This window comes from Crocodylus porosus, unplaced genomic scaffold (assembly GCF_001723895.1).
Source record: "Crocodylus porosus isolate Cpor-Errol unplaced genomic scaffold, CroPor_comp1, whole genome shotgun sequence".
Lineage (NCBI taxonomy): Eukaryota > Metazoa > Chordata > Crocodylia > Crocodylidae > Crocodylus > Crocodylus porosus.
The window spans coordinates 104,310,191-104,334,933 of NW_017728931.1; the positions used below are offsets into that span (position 1 = coordinate 104,310,191).

The following is a 24,743-nucleotide window of genomic DNA, read 5'->3' on the forward strand; positions in this document are numbered from 1 at the left end:
CAGATACCCACTGTTAAATAGCAACACAAATTGATACCACTTTTGTCACAGCAAAAAACTATGAGCATTTTTGGCATAAGAGGAGGTATGGACATCTGTTTCCTTGGCCACTGTGCTGTCATAAAAATATTATGGCAGCACAAAGACAATGCCTGTTTCCACACTGAGAGGGGCTCACTCTTTTCTTAGCAGCCATTGGCAGGAACACTAAAAAGAAGAAATACCTGTTCCAGGCAGATAATTCATCTGTCAGGCCCCAATCCTTCAAAGACTTGTGTAGATTCTTGTCCTTCCGTTCTGGGACTGTTCTATGAAACAGTCCCAGTGGAAAAATATCCAGTGTCATGTTAAGCATATATAAAAATCTCTGAAGCACGGAGAAAAAAAGCAATGAAAACAACACTGTGTACTGATCCCTCTGAATACACAATGTTGTGTATTGATCCCTCTCAAGCTTGAAAATGAGAATTAGCATCTAAATGTGTACACCAAAAGATTCAGCAACTCTTAAATATGCCATAAAATATAAAATGAAAACCAAGTCTATAATATAGTCTGGACATAGATTCAATAAGGATTTAGCTTTGGGAAATAAAATCCTGATATACCATATTTATTCAAATATAAGATGACCCTGACTATAAGACAACTCTCCATTAGTTAAATTGTATACGTGGAAAATTGATAAATTTTGTTATAATTTTTCAGGTATAGAATCTCATGCTTAGAGGTTTACCTAGAATTTGTCCCCTCTGCTCTCTGCCACCCCAACTACTTCTTCCTGCAGCCCCTCCTCCCCACTCTGGTCAGACCCTACACTCCCTGAACACATGGAGGCAAGGAGCAATTTCATAAAAAACTGACCTTGAAATAAATACACCTGTAGTAATTTTCATCTAGAATTACTTCATCTAGAATTAATGCATTATATCTTTTTTGATGTCACTGCAAGTTTTAGCACAGGTAATCCATAAACATATTTTTAAGCAATACTTCTGTACCTACTTATATATAGCACAAACTATGCATATTAGTCCAAAACCAAAATGTTCGTTATTTACCACATAGTTCATTGGGCTGGGCCCCAGGAGAGCCAACAGCATTTCAAACCATGGTGACCCCAGAGCTCAGCACTGCTTAGTATTAGGGGTGTGTACTCCAGATACTCCCCACAAAGGACCTATGTGCTAATTAATTAGATCCTCACACAGGACTGGAACTGGATGTTCTATCCTGGAATCCTCCAAAAATTTATGCGCAAATAAGGCTCAGGGCAACCTAGTCCAGTTCAATCTCATAGAGGATAGGGCTACACTAATCATATGCAACATGCTGAGAGGGGGAAACCAACGGATTCTGAGTTAACTGTTTGGGGTCTCATTTGGTGAGGTTTGCCAGACATTTAAGGCTGGTGAAGAAACGGGAATCACTGGAAATGGAAAAGAAAGGTGAAGGTTAGCTGCTAGAATGAAGAGGAAGTAGAACTGTATACAATGTAGTGGCTCACCATGACTTTAAATAGTGTCAGCGCTGAGGAGGACCGAGTACAATGGGCACTACCACATCTTATTTGAGTGGACTGTACTAATTTATCCTTGTGGTAGTTACATGGCAGGGGAAATGCTAAGTATCTGGGTCTAAGAAGGCAGTTCTCCTTGAGTGTTCCTGGGGATAACTGTTCTTCTGGCATGGTTTAGTACCTGCCAAGGTGTTAGGGCTTAAAGCCCACTTTATAGAAATGGGAGGCTCCTCCCTAGCTTGCTCCTGTGGCCATATGGCTGGGGGCAGGTGAAACTTGGGGCATCTGAACCCCAAGCCTTTGGGCTTGGGCCTGCATGTAGGATGCCTGCCAAAATACTTTGGAAATATATGAAGCCCCTGGTGGGGGTGGAGGATGTTTGCTGGTTGAGACACTTATAGTTCTAGACTGACTCATGGATTTGGACTTGATTTGGCTTGGAACACAAAAACATTCTTTAAAAACAAATAAATAAATACAAGGTTCTTATCAGCCTGGCAGGGGAAATATGATCACCATAGTGGTTTTCCCATGACCACTAAGGCAGTTTTCCTAGTCACTGGGAATAACCGCTTTTCTGGCATGGGGTAATACCCGCAGAGGTTACTGTAACAGGGGGCTTCCCAGGGCCAATTATGCCTTTGGCCCACCCGCCTGTTTCTGGGCCAACCGCCCATCATCTCATCTGCCATGCCTTGCTGTTAACTAATTAATGGTTGTTAACTAAGTGGGCTGCCCATTTTCTTGCCCTGATGCCAGCGGGTGCTATCTGCGGCTCTGTTCCTCCCCTACACTGCAGCCCAAGCCTCACAGATGGTATTTATAAATTCCTCTCTATTTTGGGGTCTCGGCCGCTGTGGGCTTACCCCTTCTCTCTCTAGTTAGACCTCCCAGTCAAAAACCCACTAATCAGGGCTTGACTTCAAGTCTCTAGCTCTCAAAGACTCACTTGGGCTCCAGCGCCCTCTCTGGCACCGAAGTCCGTTCACCCCCAAGTATTGCACCCCTCTGGTGCTGGGGTCCATTCGCCCCTGAATGCTGCACCCTCTCTGGCACTGGGGTCCGCTCACCCCCGAAAACTGCACCCTCTCTGCCCCTGGGGTCCCCGCACTGAAGTGGGTCCCCAAATGAGGCCTCCTCCTCCACAAATAGCCTCAGCCTGATCCTCCAGGTATTAACATCCAATGCAAACATAGGCTTCTATGGCCATAGAATGAAAAAAGGATAATAAAGAAATAAGATAGGCAACATGCCTGCTTACTTTAGATGGTCATGCATCTGGCTCACAAAGTAGTGTATTCTTCCAGCAGAGACTGCAGCTGTGGCACCACGGTCATTGGGAGTCCCCCCCTCTGCTGCCCCTCTGGCCTTCTCCACTTACCATTTATAAGATCCTGGCCTTCCCCTTCCTGTCACCTGACCGGCTGGCAGGGCTTGGGCCTTAACCCCTACTTGACCAGCTGGCCGTGACTGGAAGATTCTGGATTTAAAGGGACCACCCTGTCTCTTAGTGACAGGGCTAGGGCTCCGTGTTACAGTAACATATACTTAACCTACTGCATTAATTTCCCATGGAAAGATCTTGACTTTACGCCCACTTACAGGAGACTCCTCCCTAGCTTGCTCCTGAGACCATATGGTTGAGGGCCTGCATGTAGGATGCCTGTCAAATGATTTAGAAACATCCCAAGCCCCAGGTGGACGTGGCAGATGTTTGCCGGTAGTAGGGCAACATATGGTTCTTGAATGACTCACAGATTTGGAATTGATCTGGCTGATTGGGCCTGGAACACCAAAATTTTTACTTAAGAATCCTTTTCCTTTTTTTTTTTTTTTTTTTGTAAAAATCAGCCTCTTTGCCCAATATAGGCCATGTGTTTTATAGTCATGTTCAGTGTTAGCTGTATTTAAATCAACTTCTTAGTTGGTTTCTATTACTAAGCAGATGCTGCTTTTACCAGCAGGTTAATCAGTGTATTTAATGAGGTTTTCCTGTACATGGATGTAAGATGAGGAGCTTTTTTTTCCCTCCATGCTGGCTGGAGGGAAAATCCTCATCTTGTATTTGAGTAAATATGGTAAATACTGTTTTTTATGTATATATTTTTTGCATGTGCAAAAGAAGCTGAATAAGGGTTCGATTATAAACTGAGCTGTGGAGTTTCCCAAGTACTTCAGATGGCTTCTTTTAGACCAATGTAAAACAAAATTTCACCTCATTTAATCTCTAATTTATGTATAAAATATATTTAATGAGAGAAAACAAAATAAGCATTTAGTTATTTCACTTTCGTCTTTCTTGTTTATAAATTAAGCTTTGGATAAAATTTTAAGATCCAGCCCTGAGACCCAACCACAGCCCATCTGAGACTCTGGAGCACTTCTAGGCCTATCCCAGAACCCCTGCAGTGGTATGTCAAAAAACCTCATCTGAAACTTAGCTGCACACAAGTATTTTCAAGTCCAAGTGTGCTGGGACCCTGGGATCAAGGAGAAGTGCACTCACTGCCACATCTTTAATTTCAGATTCAGTAAAAAACCTAAAAAACAGCCACAAAAGACACATTTTCATGTGAAAAAATTTACACATTTTCTGGAATATTTTGGGGGCTGGTTCCAGTTTTTCACATTACTGATCATCTGAACACATGACAAGGTTACTAATTGCCACATGATTAAGGGGAGGGCAGACATTCAAAAAGCCTGAGCCTGAGACTAATCTTTGAAGGTTAGTCTAAAGTGGCTAGGCTGAACCGGTTTGTAACTGGATAGACATTCTCTCTGGACTGAGGAACTTCAGGCACATGCCTGCAGTAACTCAGGGGGGACTAGAGCAGCCCTCTCTTCCCTTGCAGAGTACTGAGCTGAGTGGGGGCATGTCCAGACCCTAGCAGGACGCTCTGATTAAGGAGGTCTTCCTGTACCATCCCAGGCTTTTCCCCCACTGGCTGCTCAAGGGGCAGGAGTCTTGCCAGCCTCCTGCTAGCACTCTGAGGAAAGAAGGGGTGTGCATGCATCTGCTGATGATACAGAGTTTTTCAATCTCCTTCCCTGATTCTTTATATTGCCTGCAGCAAACTGACAACAACAGCAAGCCAATAGCAAACTGATAACAGTGTTTATCATCTCATCAGCAAAACAATAGCTCTAAAAAGCCCTAAGCATAAGCAGTCACTGTTCTGTCTGCCTGTCTCAGTGAAACTGGAGTCTCATATACAGAGACACCTCTCAGCATTAGTTAGTATAGCACATGGCTAAGGCCACGGGGCTGGGGTCCATACTGTGGGTAATAGGAGGGAGGAAGGGGGAAGTCCCCTCCTTGTCCACCAAGTGATGGGTGGGGGAGGCAGAGGGAAGCCAGGCAGACCCTGATGTACCTGCAGCCTCTGCCAGAGCTCCAGGGAGCATAGGGGAAGGGCCAGCCCTACTGTGGAGCAGACAGCCCCACCCAGCCAAGAGAGCATGACAGGATGCTGGGAAAGTCTGGTTTATCTTAAACCAGCAAGGGGTCTGGGACAGAAACTGCATAAACTGGTTTGACCCAAATCAGTTAAGTCTGATACTACATTCAACCAGGTTCATCTCAAACTGGTTTCAGCCATTTTCAAACTGATTTATGAGCACTGAAAATCTGTTCTATTACAGGTTTAAACCAGTTTCTGATCACTTAAACTAGTTTATGTGTAATGCCTGTCCCTAGTCTAACAGTTAATTGTATTCTAAGTTTAAAGTCTGCCAGTGACCTAAGAACTTTAAATTTGAAGAGATCTTCATTTATTTTTTTCTCCACAGACTCTTCAAAATGTAATGCTTACAGGAAAATTGAGGGCTCAATCCCACAAGGTCCTGAACACTTTGATTCCACACGAACAAAGCCCTCAAGCCCACATATCACTTGTTAGGTGGATCAGGACCAGAATGCATTTCGAGAATCAAGTTCTAAAACCCTGCATTGAGTCTTCAGTCTTATTTGCATTCTTTATGGTGCACTGTTGTAGATTCTTTTACACTAAGGGCACAGACAGAAGTGCAGCTCCCTGCTGTAACTCAGAATGCTTTTCAGGAAGCATTTTGAATTGCAACAACCCTCCAGACCAAACAGAAGGTCACTTTTGGCCCTAGGGCAGGAGGGGAATCTACTTGCTGGCTGTAATCCTGTAGCTGGTTTGAACTGCAACAACGCTTCCTCCCTGCCAATCACACAGTTTTCAAAATGGGAGGGAGGAAAGGGGAACCATTCTAGGGGTTCCCCAGATGGCACTTAAGAGTCCTTGGGTGCATTAGAGCCACAAGTTACAGAAAATGCTATGTTCTGAAACATCTTCATTTGAACCCTGAGGGTGCATATTTTCACCCAATCAATCATTTTTAAGTGGTCCACGACTGTTTACTTACGTTTGGCCAGGGCTATAGATTGCTTTGTGTCACCAGATTGGGTGAAAGTTGGCAGTTCTGGCTGTGCCCTAAGTAGGTCCAAGTCAGCAGAATGCAAGGCTTCCAGTTTTCAAAAAGGAGGAAGGATTCAGAAACAAGTCTGAGATATCCATTTGCTCAGTGCAAACCAACTCCCTCATCTCTGCAATGGCAATAATGTTAGGTTGCCAGCTTGTGAGAGATGATTGTGTGTTCACTCTTTACCACAGAGGAAATTCACTATAGAACACAAGCTGTGGTAAATTACTCTACAGTCAGTGTGTTCCATGTCTATATAATGTAGCTGCTAAATTAAGCTATAACTCCATTCTCTGTTGTTTTGAAGCATAGTGTAATGACTAATCAAATACTGTGAACGGTGTAGTAATCGCAGGCAAGACAAAGGCTACCTTCTCACAACGTTTAAAAAACCACTTGTGGAAAAACATTCAAATAGATTTTTAATGAACATTGCCCTGGCCTGAGCTACAGCTTTGTTATCCTATATTCTGCAGCTTAATTTAGGGTCGCCTATAGATTTGCTTATTTGCATTCTGATCAGAATGCTCCAGCATCTAATCAACATCGGCTCCAGCACCTAATCAACATCACCTCACCATCGCATGTATTAAAGCACCCCCATGTTTCAAAATGGCCACAGAGGTGCTTTAATTAAAGCTCCTTTGATGACCTTTAGTTAAAGCACCCCCATGGCCATTTTGAAACACAGGGGAGGCTTAATACACATGACAGTGAGCTGTTTTAATTGGAGTGGCTGTCCAGGAACCGCTCTAATTAAAACACAGCCCCCACTCCCCCACATCTGAGCATGTGTATAGGCAGCCCTAGTGCTCAGAGGGGATGATTTGGGGAATACAGCAATACGGTGGTTTCTTACCCTAGCTTTGCACAACAAGAATGGCAGTTGTTTCTGCTTACCTTTTTGGATCTGAACAAAAACCATCATTCTCTTTTAATTGAACAGCCTGGGGAGGGATCAGAACCTTCCCTCTAGGATTTTCATTCATTTATTCATAAGGCTCTTTCTGTGCTGTCAGTTAGTACTAGATTCTCGCCGCCCAAATCCAACATTGTCTGTATAATCATGATACTTGTTTCTCTGGTTTACTGACTTGGACTTGAACTGGGCTTCCTGCATTCTTCGATTGAAAGAACACAGGTATTTGCACCCTGGAGATAGTAGCTCCACTTGTCCTACTAATCTGATGACCCCAGCACATGGTTTGTAGAAGAACAGTGGCTGACTCACTACTGTGCCCAAATCTTTCTGGGTATGCAGGTATCTGTAAGATGTTCAGAAACAAAAAACAAACAAACAAACCACAGCTCTTGCAGCCACTCTTCCTTCAAGGAAGTTTCTATTAAAAATGCCTAGCAAGGCACTACTTGTCCAGCCATGCTTATACAGAACAGAGCTAGCTGCTCCTTTGTGTTTTTCAAGGCCTTAAAGGGATAAAGAGTCCAGTTACGGATACATAGGCAACACTAGTATGGTATCTTTATCTCTCTACAGAAATAGATATAGATACAGGCATATATAATTTCCTTTATCCTCTCTCTCATACAAATTACCTTGACTTTGTAGCGCTAAGAAATAGTCCACATCTTCACCAAAAATCTTGGCAGCGTTCCTAACACGTAAATGCAGTAAAAGTAAATAAATATGATAAAAGATTAAACTTCTTCTGAAATAAGCTCAAGAAAAAAAGTCTTAAAAGAACATAAATCTATTAGTAATTAATATAAAGCTGACTTCTGATATATACAACTATCATGTTCTCTTTATGATCAGGAAAGAGACTGCCTTTTGCACATGTATATGAATGATACTACAAGATTTGCCAGATCCACTAGTATTTCTTGCAACACTGTGAATTTGGGGACATTTTTTTTTCCTTGTTTGGTCTTGCATAAAGTAAATGTAATGGTGGATATTTATAGTATACTCAGGTCACTTTGTGCTGCTCTGGTAATTCAAGGAAACTGGAGTTTAGTGATGGATTAGACTCTACTTGTAAAATGTAGGAAACAATATTTAGAATTAGTTTGCTTTTTTGACCAGACCTACCCTACCTATACTTAACGGTTCTTTTGTACTTTTTGGTCTAAGCCAGTTTACTGGTGACATACCTTTCAATTCTTAGCACCTTATTTTTTCCATAAGGGTTACAGCCCTAGATCTACTTTAAATTGGGCTGAAACCCATCCATTTTTCTAGCAAGAATGCAGACTATATCACTCAAGTGTTAATAATCCTCTTATGCCTTGCCATAACTCACTTTGACAGACAGACAATTGTTCCAAAAATGGATGGGAAAGAACCATAGAACATCTTATCACAAATATCCATAGGATATATTCTCAGATATTCAGGAGGGGATTAGTGGGGTGGAGTGCAAAAAAAGGAGGACAATCATGCTGGTAGAGATCTGCCTGGGGAAGGCTCACACTAGGGCTAGAGTAACTCAGATGCTGAAAATGAAGGCTAACAAGTGAAGTGCAGACTAACACATACTCAAACCCAGAAATCATCCCTGGTCCATCTCTCCTCTATTTACAACAACCTCTCACCTAAGAGTTGGTGCTTTCAGCCCAGGCTGTATAGCTCAGCTGAGGATACAGGTTACAGACTTAGTTCTACTCTCCCCCTCCCCCACCCCCACCACCACCACACACAATTCATATGGAAAGAACCACAGCTTACTTCAGTACAAAATATGGAGGAGGAAATATGTTTCCTGAAGTCCTAGGACAGAGTTACACTGAAAAATGCACTGCTATGTGGAGATACCTAAACTAGCTATAAATGAGCTGGCTCAGGTAGAAGCAGCAACATAGCAGAACTCAGCCCAGGCTAATCTATGCTGGAAAGTACATTAAGACCCTGGTTGAAAAGCACAGCCCTAAAGACTTGTGGAATGCAGTACCAGTGAAGATACTATAATTTGGCAAGGGCCTTGCACTGCAGTATAGTTTCTTTCTTCTGGCTGGTAATCTTATCACTGCAATGAAAATGTACCATAGACATTCCTATCCTCTTGCTTTAATTTTTTTATTTCAAGATATGCCCAATATGTCCAACATAACATCACTTTGTTCGTCCATTAAAAGAAATAATTTGTGTCATTATGTGGAACGAGGAGTGGCGTGTCTAGGAAGGAAGGCTACAGCAAAATGTTCACATTATCTAAAAGTAAGTTAGTTTTGTTTGCTCCTGCTCTGAAAGAATAGAAGAAACAACAGAGGTTTTAAAGATTTAAAGTTTACAAGGAAACTTGAGAAGAAAAAAAAAACTAAACCAACCAATAAGATGTCTAGCTGTACAAGCTATTCCATTACTGTAAGTCAGTGTTAGAAGTATGTGAAAGGGATGAATTTTAAATTATACTTCATTGTAAAGTCTGCATTGTTCAATGATAACCTACAAAGTACCCTCTTCTCTCTTGCAATTTTGCAGATATATTATGCATTCAGAACAAAATATAAGAGCCCATCTTCCTATTTGTCCAATTCAAATACTAGGAAGTGAAATTCCTTCCAACTCATAATGATTTCCATAAAATAGTATATTTTTAAAAATCCTATCTTACTTCTAAATGCCAACCTTCCAAGAGCATACTAAAAGGAAAAATATCTTGTTAGTTAATTCTTCTGAGTCTCAGTTTCTGCTAGCATAGACACATCTGGCATCTCCTCATAAACAGATCTGCCTAGATAGCAGCTACATAGAAACCACAGCAGAAGAAAAGGCATAAATCAGCCTCCTTTCAGGATAATAACTTAAGAATCCTTACTCACAATAATAAATCTTTATTCACAGTAATCCCACTGTACTGTGAATATATTTTGAGAAACCTGTCACCCCAGAGCAAACCATCCTCCCTAGTGAAGTATGCAGGCTTCACAGCTTTAAGTCAGCAGCCACTGTAAGGTTAAAGCTCCAGAAGCCGCATTAAAAAATGGGCTTGCAGCTAATAGTGGCAAAGCAGAGTAATTTTAGCTTGTGATGCTATTCAACCCAAACAACTACCAGTGAGCTTTCTGTCCTCTCTCACCGGTCCCCTGAGCTCATGTTGCTTTTCAAAAGTAGGGGTAGCATGGCTCAAATGAATAAACTAGAAGAAACCAGAAAGAAGATGCTTTACTAATCCAAAGGGCAGTGGTTGTAGTATGCCATCTCATCTCAGTTGGACAGGAAAAAAAACAAACTGGAAATGGGCTGGGCAGAAGGACAAGGAAGTCTAGCTAGCTACAGGGTACCAACGTGAAAGTTTCTGCTTGTCTGTACTTCTATTTAGGCAATACATGAAGTACACTTATTAACACAGCCCATCATTAAGTCTGGAGCTCAGGTTTAGGGAAAAAAAAAGTTTGCTTGATTCTCCCAAGAGGTACTAAAGTACTACGGTCCGAAATGTCAAATGCCCTTATTTGAACATCTCTCATATCTCTTAGTTAAGGACTGAAGGACTTAAAAACAAGGGGGAAACATACCTATATAATATTCTTCTAAAAAAGCAAAGTGCCAAAATTATGCAAACCATAAAGGACTAAAGTTTAATATTTGATGCTGTTGGCATCAAATATTAAAAATTATGATCTGACCTGTCCAAACCATGTGACTGTAAAGAAACAAGCAAGGTTTATACACTTTGGCTTTTTGAGAATTAAAAGGAAGGGTGGCAGGGGGGTGTTTGTTTTGGATTTTTAAAGCTTTTACCCTGAAGACTTTAGGGTTAGAATCTGTAAGATCTTCTGTAACATTCTTATACAAGCACCTTAGTCCAAGAGTGACCAACCATCCTTAATTTTCCAAGGCAATCCTGAACTGTGGAGCTGTGTCCTTCCATTCCCTGTACCTGCTCTAAAACAGCATATGTCCATTTGAACCTGGTTCCAGATTGGTGTTGGCCAATATTCTGCCACAGCAATGGCCTGATGCTGTGTTCATGGGGTGCTACATCCAAACAACCCTGCCTTTTACCTGCACTATTCTATTTCTAGTTCAGGAAAAAGCCAAGAGAAGCAGAAATGAAAATGAACACCTCCCCCACACTGCTTCCTTTTACCTCCCAAGCAGGAAGCAAAATAGCCACATTCACATGGTGCTGTACTCAGGGTATTTAGCTCTGTTATTCATTGCAACCCACAACTGAGATGGTTACAGTAACTAAAATAGGGAGGTACTGTAGAGTACTGGCAATTCCAGAGGTCTGTAGAGCATCTGGAACTGTACCTTGGATTTTACTCCCCAAAGATTGGTCACTTTGCAGGAAGCTCTGTATTTTTCACCCAGAAATTAGTTGTACAATTTAAGCTGGCTATACCGCAATGGCAGCTACCACCATCTGATCACTGCCAAGTGGCTTTAGTTACAAAAGAGACTAGAAATGAGAAGGCTAGCTTCAGAAGAAAATTACATTCTCAAAATATTGTGCACAATCTTTTCTCTCACTATTAATAATGGTTTATATTTCCTTTGGAATGTTGGAGGCAAAAAGAATCTATGCAATTAGGGCAACAGATGTTAACGAATGTTGCATTCGGTAAGCAAAGGCACCTCAAGTATCATAATACCAGGGAGTGGCTCCTCAACACTAGGCTTCCTGGGGTGCCTTTTAAAACTTGTTGGTGCATGGGAAGTGTGGTTTTGGGGAGCTGCTCTCTAATACTGGGTACTAGGGGTGTGTGGAACAGGCCGTATTCAATTTGAATTCGGCCCAAATTGGGGATGGTGATTTGATTCATTGATTTGGATCACTGTCCTGATTCAATTCGGCTGAATCCAAATCTGATGAATTGATGCTCCATAGAGACAGCTTTAAATGTTTTTGCTACATACCTTGAGGTACCAGGTGTGGCTCATGAATGCTGTGATGGTGGGGCAGATGGAGTCTCCCACAGAGTGCAGGGGGGCCTCCCGCGTGCTTAGCAGCAAACCCAGAAGTGTACTGGAAGCACTTCTCGTCCACTTCCGGGTCTGCTGGGGAGTGTGCCAGACCTCCCCCCACCAAAACCCCCCCCCTGCCTCGGTGATTGGCCTCAGGGGGACCCCAGGTGCCCCCCCCAGAAGTGGACCAGAAGTATTTCTGGTTCACTTCCAGGTCTGCTGCCGAGCACGCTGGGGACCTACCCCTGTGCTCCTGTGGGATGGTCCATCTGCCCCACCACTGCAGCATTCATGAGCTGCCTAGTACCTTGGGGTATGTAGAAAAAACATTTAAAGCTGTGTCAATTCCAAATTGTCAAATCTTTCCAAATCAATTCACAGGGTTCTGATTTGATTCTGAGAGGTTAACAGGTCTCCTGATTCGATTCAGATTCAACCACCGAATCAAAATCAGCAACCAAAGCTTTGCACAGCCCTACTGGGTACTCCTCACACACAGACCTTTTAAGTACTGCTCTGGTAACTCCATTGCTGTTGCTGCCAGGCAGCAATGGTACAAGGCAGAGTGCAAGCTTCTCTAACAGCTCTGGCTATCAAGGAGCCAGCTGCTCTCTCTTCTCCTTGGGGGGGAAGGAGGTAGGGTGTGTGGAAGAGGGAAGAGCATATATGCCACATGTTCAGATTAATGTGCAATACATACTACCCACATAGATGTTCCACATTTAACAGGTAACATCTTTGCAGTTCTTTTGCCACACAATAAATTGCTTGCACATGTGGCATATTACAATTTATTGTGCGATAAATGTATTGGCTGCCAGGGGCCCTAGAAACCTTTTCTCCCTTAGACACTACTATTCCATATGAAGAAAATCCTATCGGTAAGAGCATTCCATATCACCTACTGCTTTACTCACCTTAGGAGTGTTGTGAAATCAGAAAAGTGAATATGACTGCAAGGAGAAGTTGTCCACAGCATAATCTCTCTTTATGACACAATTCTTCAGAAACATTTCTGAGAGGTTAATTAAATAGTGTGCCGATGGGAGTAGCCTCAACTCACAAAAGATTTTGTTCTTGATCGTGCTCTTCTCTGAGAAATTTAGTAAAACTGAAGAGCGAAATGTTTATCCTTTCATATCAGAAAGTTCCCCTTTCTTGTAACAAGGTCCACAGATTAGTTACAATGTATACATCAACCTACTTGCAGCCAGGGCAAAACTAGACTTGTCAGGCATTGGCAACAGGGAACTCCATGCTTTCTAAAGCTCCCCGCAGCTGACAGCTTCCATGACTATGATCTTTCAGATCCACTCTCCTATATTAGGGATTGTGTGAAATATACTCTGAAAGAGAAAAACAGTATTTTTTCCTTACAAGGTAAATTCTGCCTACATGTCAACAAACCCAAATCCTTGAGGTCAGTTTCTATCTCTTTTTTGTCTCCAGGGGACACACATCTGAGGACTTATTTAAAAAGGCATTTTCTTCATACTAAAGTCCACAGACTTATTACAGTGGGGTTTTCAAAACTGTGTCCCTCCAGGGTAGGAAAATGTTTTTCCTTTAAGTATGGCCATTCAAAATGAGGTAGCTTGTAACATTATATATTATTAATGGATTTGTGGCTGTATAGTAGATTGCAATACAGAAGACATGCCTACTCTACTCTGAGACTGTTACTGAACCTAGGGACAGAACATAGATGCTTAACTGTAAGAGAAATAGCTCTTACATTTGTTAGACAGCAAATGCTATGAGACCTGAGCAAACTACATGAATTAAAAATCTGAGTGGCTATACCAGACATGGAAAAACTGTATGTACAATTGGAATTAGATTTCTGATAACAGATGAGATGCAATGACATATGGAAAAGATACCTGAAATTAGTGGATGTGAACTCTGGATCATTAAAGCAAGATTTTCTAGGAGACCAAAGTTCCCAAATAGGCTATAGCAGGAATGAGATTATTTATTTCCGACTTACCTCTGCCTCTCCTGTTAACATTCTTCTAGGCTGAGACCTTGTACCAAACTGTATTCATCATCAGCTCAGGCTTAAGTGGAGGCAGAGAAAATGCAGGAAACTACAGAAACCATTTCCTTACTACCCATGATTGACAAGTCTAGTTTACTGCCAAGATGCAAAAGCAAGCTAAAGTACCATAGTAACAGGTACGTGGACCATACATAGCATGAATAAGGAAATACCTAAGTTAATATAGACATGATGGGCTGCATTCTCTAATCTTCCATGTTCACTGAATGCTACATAGCACAGAAATGGATATAGATACAGGCATGTATAATTTCCTTTATCCTCTCTCTCATACAAATTACCTTGGCTTTGTAGCTCTAAGAAATAGTCCATATCTTGACCAAAAATCTTGGCAGGGTTCCTAACATGTAAATGCAGTAAAAGTAAATAAATATAATAAAACATGAAACTTCTTCTGAAATAAGCTCAAGATTTCAGTGATATCCATTTAGTGATTTAGTGAATTATTCTGGGGCCCACACAAGCCCCAGAATAATTGGAAGAAAGTGGAACACAGCCTTCTAGCACAAGTTCCATTAAAGTTCTGAGCCGACCCCTGTGACTCGCACTCCACTGTGCCATGGTTGAGGATCAAGAGTTTCAAGTCTCCAGTAGGCCCAAGCTCCAACCTGATGTGGTATAGAAAACCAGAGACAAACGTATGCTGTGTGTATTCAACCAAATTATGAGGCAACATAGCAAGCCATTCAGAGTGAAAAGAAACAACAAGGTGAAGCAAACAAAGTGACTTGGCTACCACAGAAAACTTTCAATACTACATATGTTAATATAATTGTAATTGCACATTATTTTGGATTCTATAGTGAGTTTTAAATCAAGACTTGCATTTAATAAATTCACAGTATAAGTCAAATTCTGCAGTCTTTTCTCAAGCGAATTCCCCATTGTTTTTATTAAGAGTTTTGTATGCTTGTTAAGTACAGTACTTGTCCCAATGTTCTTTCAGGAACAGACTAAATTGGCACCCGGCAAGCCAAAAGTATTACAAAAAGTCATAAATCTTAAGAACAAAAAAATAATTTGGGATGCTATCATTCAAGATATAAAATTTATCCATGAAAAACCTCTCCTTCCTACCTGAATAAAATATTTGTATGTATATGTAGAGACCTTTTGTTACAGACATAGACAGAGCATAACAGTGGAGCAACATGCATAGAAATATGTATATTATGATACACACTGGACATTCAATGACAATATGTATATTATTATTACTTCACGTGTTCTCACCTCTCTCTTTCCCTCCATCCTGGGTGGAGAATGGGGAAGGAAGGAGGTCTTACCTAGCCCTCATGCTTTGTTTAGAAGTGAGTTTCAATCTTTTCCACACTCCTCAAGTAGGTACCTTCAGGAACAGAGTCTCAGGCATGAAACCTAAGGAGTATGGCTCCTACTATATAACAGGGTGCACTTATGCACATTTCAGACTTGGTTTTTAAACTAAAATTCAGTCAGTCAGTATTATTATGTGAAACCCAATGTTATATTTCAGTATTATTATATGAAACCCAATGTATAAACTACTAACACAGCGAAGGTGAAATGACTTCCTTTTTTCTAAATGCTATTTTAAAAAATGTGAAGGAAAATATCTTGGTAACAAGGTTTATTTTTATTGTTTTCTATTAAGCTAGAGCAATTTTATCCTCAGCTGACAATATTAAACCTACTGAGTCAGTTGCAGCTGTTATGTAAATATAACTGCAAGTTGCATGCTGGCTGTATTTGCCTTTGAGTGAAGTAGAGGCATAGCTTACGCAGATATGACATGGAGTGGAGAGCCACACTAGCATAAATCACACTCAGAGACTAAAAAGGGTTAGAGGAGCACTTTGGGCAAAGCAACATGAGCTTGTAAGAGAGAAATTTAAAGGGCCAGTTTAAAAAAAAAAAAAAAAAAAAAAACACTTTTGCAGCTTTTAATTTACACTGGTTTGCTACACTCACCAAATACCCCAACAGGACGAGGCAGCACTTGCTTGAAAAGCAGACATAAATCTTTTAAGTCTGACCCCCTGCAAAGTTGGTGTGATCCTAGCCTCAGGACCAACAATGAGTTGGTTGTCGGCTCCAGCCACATGCTAATTTTAAGGCACCAAACAAACCAGATAAAAATATTCTACATTAAAATAAAGATCTGGATATCAAACTAAGGGGACCCCTTTACACCGATGTAAATTACCTACCAGAATTCCAAGTGGAGAGATGTGCACCTCTTTGGGATAGCCATTTCAAATGCCTCACACCTGGACAGCAAAGAAGCAGGTAACACTCCGTTTGCATTGAGCAAAAAGGCTACTCAATAAAGCTGACATTTGACACACCTATGTAAGTTACACTAGTGTAGTTTTACCCGATTTTTGCCAGCATAATCCTCATGAGCTGTGATAAGTTGTTTTAACAACAGAACCTTTTGTCACCTGCCCGTTCCTTGATTACACCAGCGTAAAGCCTGATTACACTTGTGTAATTGTATCATCTGTCCAAGCCCTACAAACGACCTTATTCATAGATGCTAGGGTCAGAAAAGACCTCAACAGATAATCAGTTCTGACCCCCTACCTAATCAGGAAAGAGTGCTGGGGTCAGATGACCCGAGCCAGATGCCTATCCAGCCTTCTCTTAAAGACCCCCAAGGTAGGGGAGAGCACCACCTCCCTTGGAAGCCCATTCCAAATTTTGGCCACCCTTACCGTAAAGAAGTTTTTCTTGGTATCTAGCCTAAATCTCCTCTCTGTCAGTTTGTGACTACTGTTTCTTGTTACCCCAAGAGGTGCCCTGGTGAACAGAGCATCTCCGATCCCTTGCTGTGTCCTCCTAATGAATTTGTAGGTGGCCACAAGATCACTTCTCAGCCTTCTCTTGCAGAGGCTCAAGAGGTCCAGGTCCCTCAGTCTCTTCTTATAGGGCTTGTCCTGTAAGCCCCTAACTATACAAGTGGCCCTCCTCTGCACTCTTGAGTCTATCAATGTCCTTCTTGAAGTATGGTGCCCAAAACCGGATGCAGTACTCCATCTGCGGTCTGACCAGTGCCACAAAGAGGGGAAGTATCACCTCCTTGGATCTATTTGTCATGCATCTGCTGATGCGTGATAAAGTGCAGTTTGCTTTGCTGATGATTTCGTTACACTGATGACTCAAGTTCATCTTGGAGTCCACTATGACTCCGAGATCCCTTTCTGCTGTTGTGCTGCTGAGAGGGTCACTTCCTAGCCACTAGATGTGCTGGATATTTTTGCACCCTAGGTGCAGCCCTCTGTACTTGTCCTTGTTGGACTACATACTACTGTGTACTGCTCACTTTTCCAACCTGTCCAGGTCTGCCCACAATTGTTCCCTACCCTCTGGAGTGTGCACTTCACCCCACAATTTACTATCATCTGCAAACTTGGACAGAGTACACCACACCCACATCCAAGTCACTGATGAAGATATTGAAGATTACAGATGCAAAGACTGAACCCTGCGGGACCCCAGTACCCACATCCTTCCAGGTCGATACAGACCCGTCAACTGCCACTCTCTGGATGCGATGCTAAGCCAATTTGCCATCCACCCGACTGTGTAAATATTGTGTAAACATCTATGTCACAGCCTCTTAATATATGAGAATAGGCTGAGATACTCTACTGAAGGCCTTGCTAAAAATCCAAGAAAACAACGTCCACCTCTACTCCTGTGTCTAAGCATTACGTGACCCTGTCATAAAATGAAACCAGATTGGTCAGGCATAATCTACCTGCTACCAATCCATTTCCCTGCTGTATTATTTTTCCCACTGGACTCCCACAATATGATCCTTCATAATCTTTTCAAAGACCTTTCCATGGATGGAGGTGAGACTGACTGGCCTATAATTACTTGGATCCTTCTTCCTCCTCTTCTTGAAAATAGGGACCACACTGACCCTTTTCCAGTCCTCCAGGACCTGACCCGAGCACCACGAGTGTTCAAACAGCCGTGCCAGTGGTTCTGCTATGACACTGGCCAATTCCTTCAGTACCCTCAGATGCAGCTCATCCGGGCCTGGTCTGGTGACTTGAACACATCCAGTCCATCCAAGTGACTCTGCACCGAGTCAGCGTCGACAGTCGGTGGGCTGGTGTCCTTCTGATGCCCATCTAAGAACCCATTAGGAGACTTATCTTGAGCCCTGTTCAGGAACACTCGGGCAAAAAACTTATTCAATAGCTCAGCCTTGTCCCCACTCTCTATTACCAATTGTTCCTCTTTGTTCAGTAGGGGTCCTATGCTGCCCTGCTTCTTCCTTTTACTCCTTACATACCAAAAAAAAAAAGACTTTTTGTTGCCTTTAAAAGATGGAGATGCTGGGGATTGAACCAGGACCTCATACATGCGAAGCATGCGCTCTACCACTGAGCTACATCCCCTTTCAGGATAACTTTTAATAAAGAATCTTGAAAACAGTGTCCTCTGCACTGACTCATGATTGGCCTAATGCTAATAATCTGGTTCTTGATAAAGCCATTAATAATACTCTAAGTTTAGACTTTTGGTGACCACATGTGTAACAAAGTTAATACCTACATCAGGCAACAGTTATAAAAGTGTCAAGATTCAGTACTATGTTGTTTATAAACCAAACTATCAAAGACACCTTTAGAGCATATTGTAGCCAGACACCTTAGGAAAAAAAAATCAAGGATATCTACGAGGTTCTACACAACCAGCAACTGTTTCTCCATCCAAGTAATAATGCAAATCCCCAGGTAAGATGCACATAAATATGTTTAGTGAAAATGGGTTGTCACCAGTCAGGACACATCACAAAGGAAAGTATGCATATACAAAATAAGAAGCAGAGATCAGGCCTCAATTTTGTTATTGTATTGACTGCTGATGATAACCGAGTAGATCTTGGCATTGCGGCAGTCTTAAGATTGGAAAACTTAAAACTTTCCATAGCATTTAGCATATGAAAGAATTTCCAATTTCACTGATGTACACATCATGTTGAAGTTCATGAGTCATGAAAAACCTCAGCTTTTTTCAGTGTTTCTTGTCCTAACAAGTTACAACAAAGCCTTGCTCTTTACAAGAATGGATAAAAACTTTATTAGAGAGGGGAAATGCATGCAGTGATGTCACAGGTACACAACTAAATCTAACAAACAATATATCTATTGTCAAGGATGAAAGTCTTTCAAAGACTGAACAACATATTGCTTCTCTTTCTGACCATGCCAGAGGCATCGCAACTCTTAGTACTTTGTTTACTCACATACTGCACCCATTCCCACAAAACCAGCCCTCCAAAAATATGGAGCGTGTGTTTAGTGGGGAAGCTGATTTTCTTCACTGGAATAGAAGAATGGAAAAGCCGTGCTGTAATGGTTGTCACTTCTCTCTGGACCAGCAAGCAAGAGGGGTAAGTGTCTAGTTTTAACCCACTGCCAGCTGCTGCCAGGTTAGAAGAGTTGTTGTAAATTCAGCAGTGCCTATGAAAAGGTTAACTTTCTAGCTTTTGCCTGAATCATCCAGCGAGCTTGTGGATGGGAAATAAGTTGCTGCTTGCAGACAGCTCTCTAAGCCATGATTCTGGAAAAATCTCTCCTCCCTCCCCAACATCCTGCCTTCCAAAAACAAGACGCAGGTCTTATCTGGGGGAAAGGGAGAGGAAGGAAGGGGACGTGGGAGAATATGGTAGTAGGAGGGTAGTGTCATTTAGCCAAGACCAGAACTGTCAAAAGCATTCAGTGCAGCTTGAGTGATATGGGTATACTCAGCAAGCAACCCTACAAAATAATTCCTAGCAGAAACCCTCTCAAAAATGGAACTGCTCCCAAATTCAGTCATGCAAATGAAGATTGGCAGCCCATATGGACAACTGTCCCTAAAGTGCTTGTCAAATGCAGTTGCAAAAAAGGATATATAAAAAAATTGTGCAAGTGTCTAAAGGTTAGTCTATCATGTATTAGTGGGTCTTCCTGAGGTGGCAATGGCAAATATGTACTTAGCTGACAAATAAGTTGGCATATGCAGCCCTAAAAACATCCAAAAGCCATATAAGATCAATAGTGACAACCTCAAGACATCAACTTCATTCCCGTGCCATTATTATCCCCACTATATTTAGATTGGCTAAAGGACTGGAAATACATAAGTTTTATATTTCAGGACAAAAAAACATGAACAAACAAACCCAATGCCCCTCCCTTAAAGCCCCCTCCCCCCCAAAACCCCAGCATAAGCTGAGAGATGAAAAATGCATATGCATAAGATAATTTTGATGTTATTTATGGCCAATTCAGTTATTTGGAAAGGCTTCCGAATCAAGTTGCTCTTAAAAGATAAAACCTTATCTAGAAATTCAATTTCTATACAAAGCAATCAAAAAAAATCCATGTTGATATCACAGTGCATCATTCTGAAATGGTTCCAACTCTTAGATACAGATTTCATGACCAATTTGTTACCATGCTCATCAAACCCACAGCTTGCCAGAAAACATTTCCACTAGTTACTCCACATACTGCTAGGAAAGGTGCTGGTACAACATGCTTAACACCCAGACCATTGTTTTTCCTCATGGTTCCCACATAAGTCCCCCGCTGCAGTAACTTGTACCCTCATAGACACAAAGGAGCAGCAGCAGTAGCTCTGGGAAAGCTAACTGCACCTAAAGCAGGAAGAGAAGTAAGCTTTTTTTTTTTTAAGCAGAGAAAGGGCATACAAAGCTTCCAGGCAACCAGTGTATACCTGCTGAGTAATTGCAGCAAGGCAAAGAAAGAGAAAGAGTGCAAGGGGTCTACAAGAGAGGCAGCAAAGAACAAACTCCAGGCAACACCACCAACTGTTACATATATTGGTGTGCCTGGCTACAAGCAGAAACATGGTCTTATAGTAATACTATCTTGCAGAGATGCATTCAATAACCTAGCATTACCAAAATGGCTAGAAGTATTAAAAGAAGAGAAAAGGGTAGAAAGCTCTACATAATTGTAATGGTAAAGATTTCCTGGGCTGTACGAGTGATGGTTTCTAACACCGGGTGAATACAATCTCTGAGGTTTTCATTTCGGAATCTTAGTCTCCATCAGAAGCACAAACCAGAAGCTGACTCATCAGAACCCCTATCATCAATACAATTTTACCGTCTGTTTGGTCTTTCACTTATCTCCTTGCTCCCAGATAGCATTGATTATCACTAACTGTGAGCCATTAGCTTTAGGAAAAAGGGAAATAAAACACATATCCGCATGTGTGTTCAAATGGGGTAGTGGCTGAAACATAATTCTGACTTTACTCTGATTTTTCAATTTACCTTGCTGTTCCCTTCCTATGAATATCCTGAAAATAAAGAGAAGTAAAATATAAGAACTAAATTAAAATACTTTTATAGTTATACTAGAATGACTGTGCTTCCTCTGTCAAAAACATCATTCCAGTGGAAAAAAGACAGATTGCTGCCTGCAGTACACTTGCATTGAAAGACCAGATTGATGGTATTAGTCTATGGACTAGTCTCCATAGGGAGAACAGGAAAAATAATCGTTGGAACTGGGCTACACAAAATACTATTACAGCTTTGAGTGTCAGTGTTCGCGTTCCCATCCCCACATTGTTGTTTTAGTTTTTAACCCATAAAATGGAAAAAAAAAATCCCACAACCCAAAATTCTACTGGGACTGTGCACTGAAACAAATCACTAGATGATATAGAGTTGCTTTGTGGATTATGTACAAAAGAATAGATGGAGACCTGCTGGACTAGACAGCCTAACAGATTCCATCTAACATATGTCATCACTAACACAATTCCTAAATTTAATTAAAAATGTTTTTAAAGCACAACAAAAATATTAGGATGGAAACCAGTTCAAGGGTTTAGTAACCAAAACCCATTCTTCTTTTCATTTTCCAGGGTTCTACTAACAAATTCATTCATGTTATTAGCAACATAAAATGAGGTGGGCAAGTCCGTGCCATGGCAGCAGAAGCAGTTCTACTTCATTGCTGTTGCAACAGCACCCAGATGCACAGACCCTGTGGTGCTGCCATAGTAGCAGTAACTGGTATGGCTAGACTATGGTGTGGCAGCAGGTAAGACTCCCAGAAGAGTTCCTGGAGCAAAAGGTAAAACTTCTCCTGCCCTGACCCTGCTCCTCACTCCCAGTCTCACACCTCCTCCCCCTGCTCATTATGCTTCTTGAAATGTCCTTGTTTAGTTCGATGGAGTTACTCTTGTTGCAAATCTACCCTGCCTTCTGCCTTATTTAAGACTAACATCAAAAACTACCTCACTTTAATGTATCTGACAGCAAAGCTGGCTACCTGCAAAATGCAGGAGCTAGAGAAAAGAAGAGGGATAGAAAAAAAGCAGAAAATATGGATTTAGTGTTCTTGAGAGGTTCCTTACAGGATTTCAACAACAATTATTGATAGTTTTTATATTTCTAGAAGAGTTGATTTTCCAACATTTTACATTTAAAAACCACCCAAAAAACCCCTCACCATCTTCCACTAGACATTGTATTACTTTGAGGTCTTTATACTACCTGTATGCACCAAGAAATTATTACCACCACACCTCCTTGTGGGTATGTGGAAGGAGGAAGGGGGAGGCAGCGTTAAACAAGTAGTGAAAACTTGCAAGCTCTTTTCATTTAAATTTGTGTTTCGTGATAAATCATCTTTAAACAGTTTACCAACAAAATAAATAGAAAAAGAAGTTTTTATTATATAGTTGAGATTATAATCATTAGGCTTTTCCATCACCAAGGGTAAAACTAAGTGTGAGGACTATTAAACAGTGTAAATGTTTCAACTATAAGAACAATTTTGTGGAATAGTTTTAAGCCAATCTACTGTATAAATTTAACAGTCAATAATTCTCAGCTTTTCTCATTTTCCCCCATGCTGCTTTGGTCTAAATATATTCATTGTGTTTCAACATAAAATATGGAAGAGTCTCAAGCATCGTCTAGTGTAGAGTATGACACAAAGGCCTGTAATTAGGGGGAGATCTGGAGTTGGTTTTCAGCCCCACTTCCAACTTGCTATATGATTTTAAACAAGTACTTGAGAGGGGAAGGGAGAAACCAAAACCAACCCCCCACCCTGAAAAATCATAACCAGTGTATAGTGACTTTGTGAACTTCATTAATTCATTAACAGGGAATTGCTTGAAGATTAACAGGTAGAAGGCCTCTAGTAGTGTTTACAAAAAACCTGGCCACTCCTGAAATTATGGAACAGTTTAATCTGGGTTTGCGTAATAAAGTAACTCACACATTGTGTTAAATGGAGTGGTGTAAATAAAGAGCTTGTGAAGTGCTTGGCTTATATAATGAAGCATAACATGGCAAAAAATGGGTAGAAAATTCATATGGAAAATTAGATAATAAGATGCCTTCTAATGAATTCATTTTTATTAAGCAATCTGATAATTTATAATAAAAAAATAATTTGGACAAAGTATTAATACAATTACCATCATGCTCTACCTAATAATAATTAAAATTAAATAACACCTGATTCACCATCCTATCATTGTTAAGACAAAGTTGGACAGGTAAATAACTAATTCATTTACTGTGGTGTTAAGAGATCTGCTTTTCTTTAAGAGACAATGGAATTAATTATACGATCTCTGTGATGATTTGGAAAAGTATAGTAAGGGTATAGCTAGATACAAGAATAACAATTTAGATGACTAACATTTTATGAAGATACAACATTTATATTAATAGTAGGTCATTTAATCACTTTAAACCAAATCCTAGATCCTTGCTCAATGCAATTAAACAGGATTTGCTCCAATTCTTTTAATGATCTGGGGGGAATGATCCTTTCCCCATGAATAGAAAAGGAAAGCACCTGCTAATTCAGCTCAAGGGGGATATCAGCAACTAAACCCATCAAATTCTGATACAGAAGAGTTCTCATAATTGGATCAACACAATTGCATCCCCATTCACTATGCTCTTAGTCCCACTAAGTCCTCAACTTCTCTTACTCTTGGCACTGTTAGAGAGAGGCAGTTATTAAAAACATATAGATAATATGTTATACAACAATCTTCCAAATCACTGCAGTAGCAGTGTTGTAAAATGCCTCAATACATTTTAGAATTAATATTGACTATTAAGAGTTTACTTAAAAATGAAAAGAAGCCATTTAGGAACAGTCTTCTACAGTCAACATAGGTGCAAATTATTCTTGTGAGACCTCTGCAGACAGTAGCTACCACCTAAAACCACATAATGCTGCTAGATTTAAGGTTTCTGCACTTGCTGAGGGTATGGAAGCAATATTTGGTGTGTTGGGAAAAACCACTTTGAATACTACAGAACTGAGGGAGACCAATTACTTACTTGGCAGGCATTATAAATCAACTGATGATCCAATTTTTTGATCCCTAGAATCTGTTGAAACATTTCATAAAGCTGTTCCTTGCTCAGAATAAGTTCCGATACAGCACTTAACGCCATTCTATTCGGCTGTTTGCAAAAGTCCTCTTCTCCCCTGTATATGGTATCGTATTTGGCTAGCCAAGAACTTAACACTGTCTCCTTGCTCAATCCATCAATCTCTGGCAAACTTCGGACCCTCTTTTCTATGTTTTTCTTAAAAACATCTCTAAAGTCATTTGCAGAGCATCCTCCACTGTGAACCATTCGGGCAACTCGGTCACTCTTGAGAAAAACCTTTTGAAATGAAACAAAAACAAAAAATAAAAGTTAGATGCACATATAAAAACTGACCAAAGTACTGTACTGGAGTTACATATGGGCATTGTGCGATAAAAAAAAAAAAAGAGAATCATAATATAAAATAAGCACCAAAGATGTTAAACTTTTTTTTTTTTTTTTT

General features: G+C 40.8%; 1 protein-coding gene and 1 non-coding gene across 2 annotated transcripts in view; both read right to left on the reverse strand.

Moving 5' to 3' along the window:
• The window catches only part of CADPS2 (calcium dependent secretion activator 2), a gene marked incomplete at its 5' end in the record, with an annotated part of 600,328 nt that overhangs the window by 349,423 nt on the left and 226,162 nt on the right, over positions 1–24,743 (reverse strand). The window contains one exon of the mRNA XM_019543957.1: positions 24,245–24,577. Within this exon, the coding sequence (XP_019399502.1) occupies positions 24,245–24,577 (333 nt within the window). The remainder of the gene's footprint in view (positions 1–24,244; positions 24,578–24,743) is intronic.
• On the reverse strand, positions 18,229–18,299 carry TRNAA-CGC. The gene has a single exon. It is a non-coding gene; the product is annotated as a tRNA-Ala (tRNA).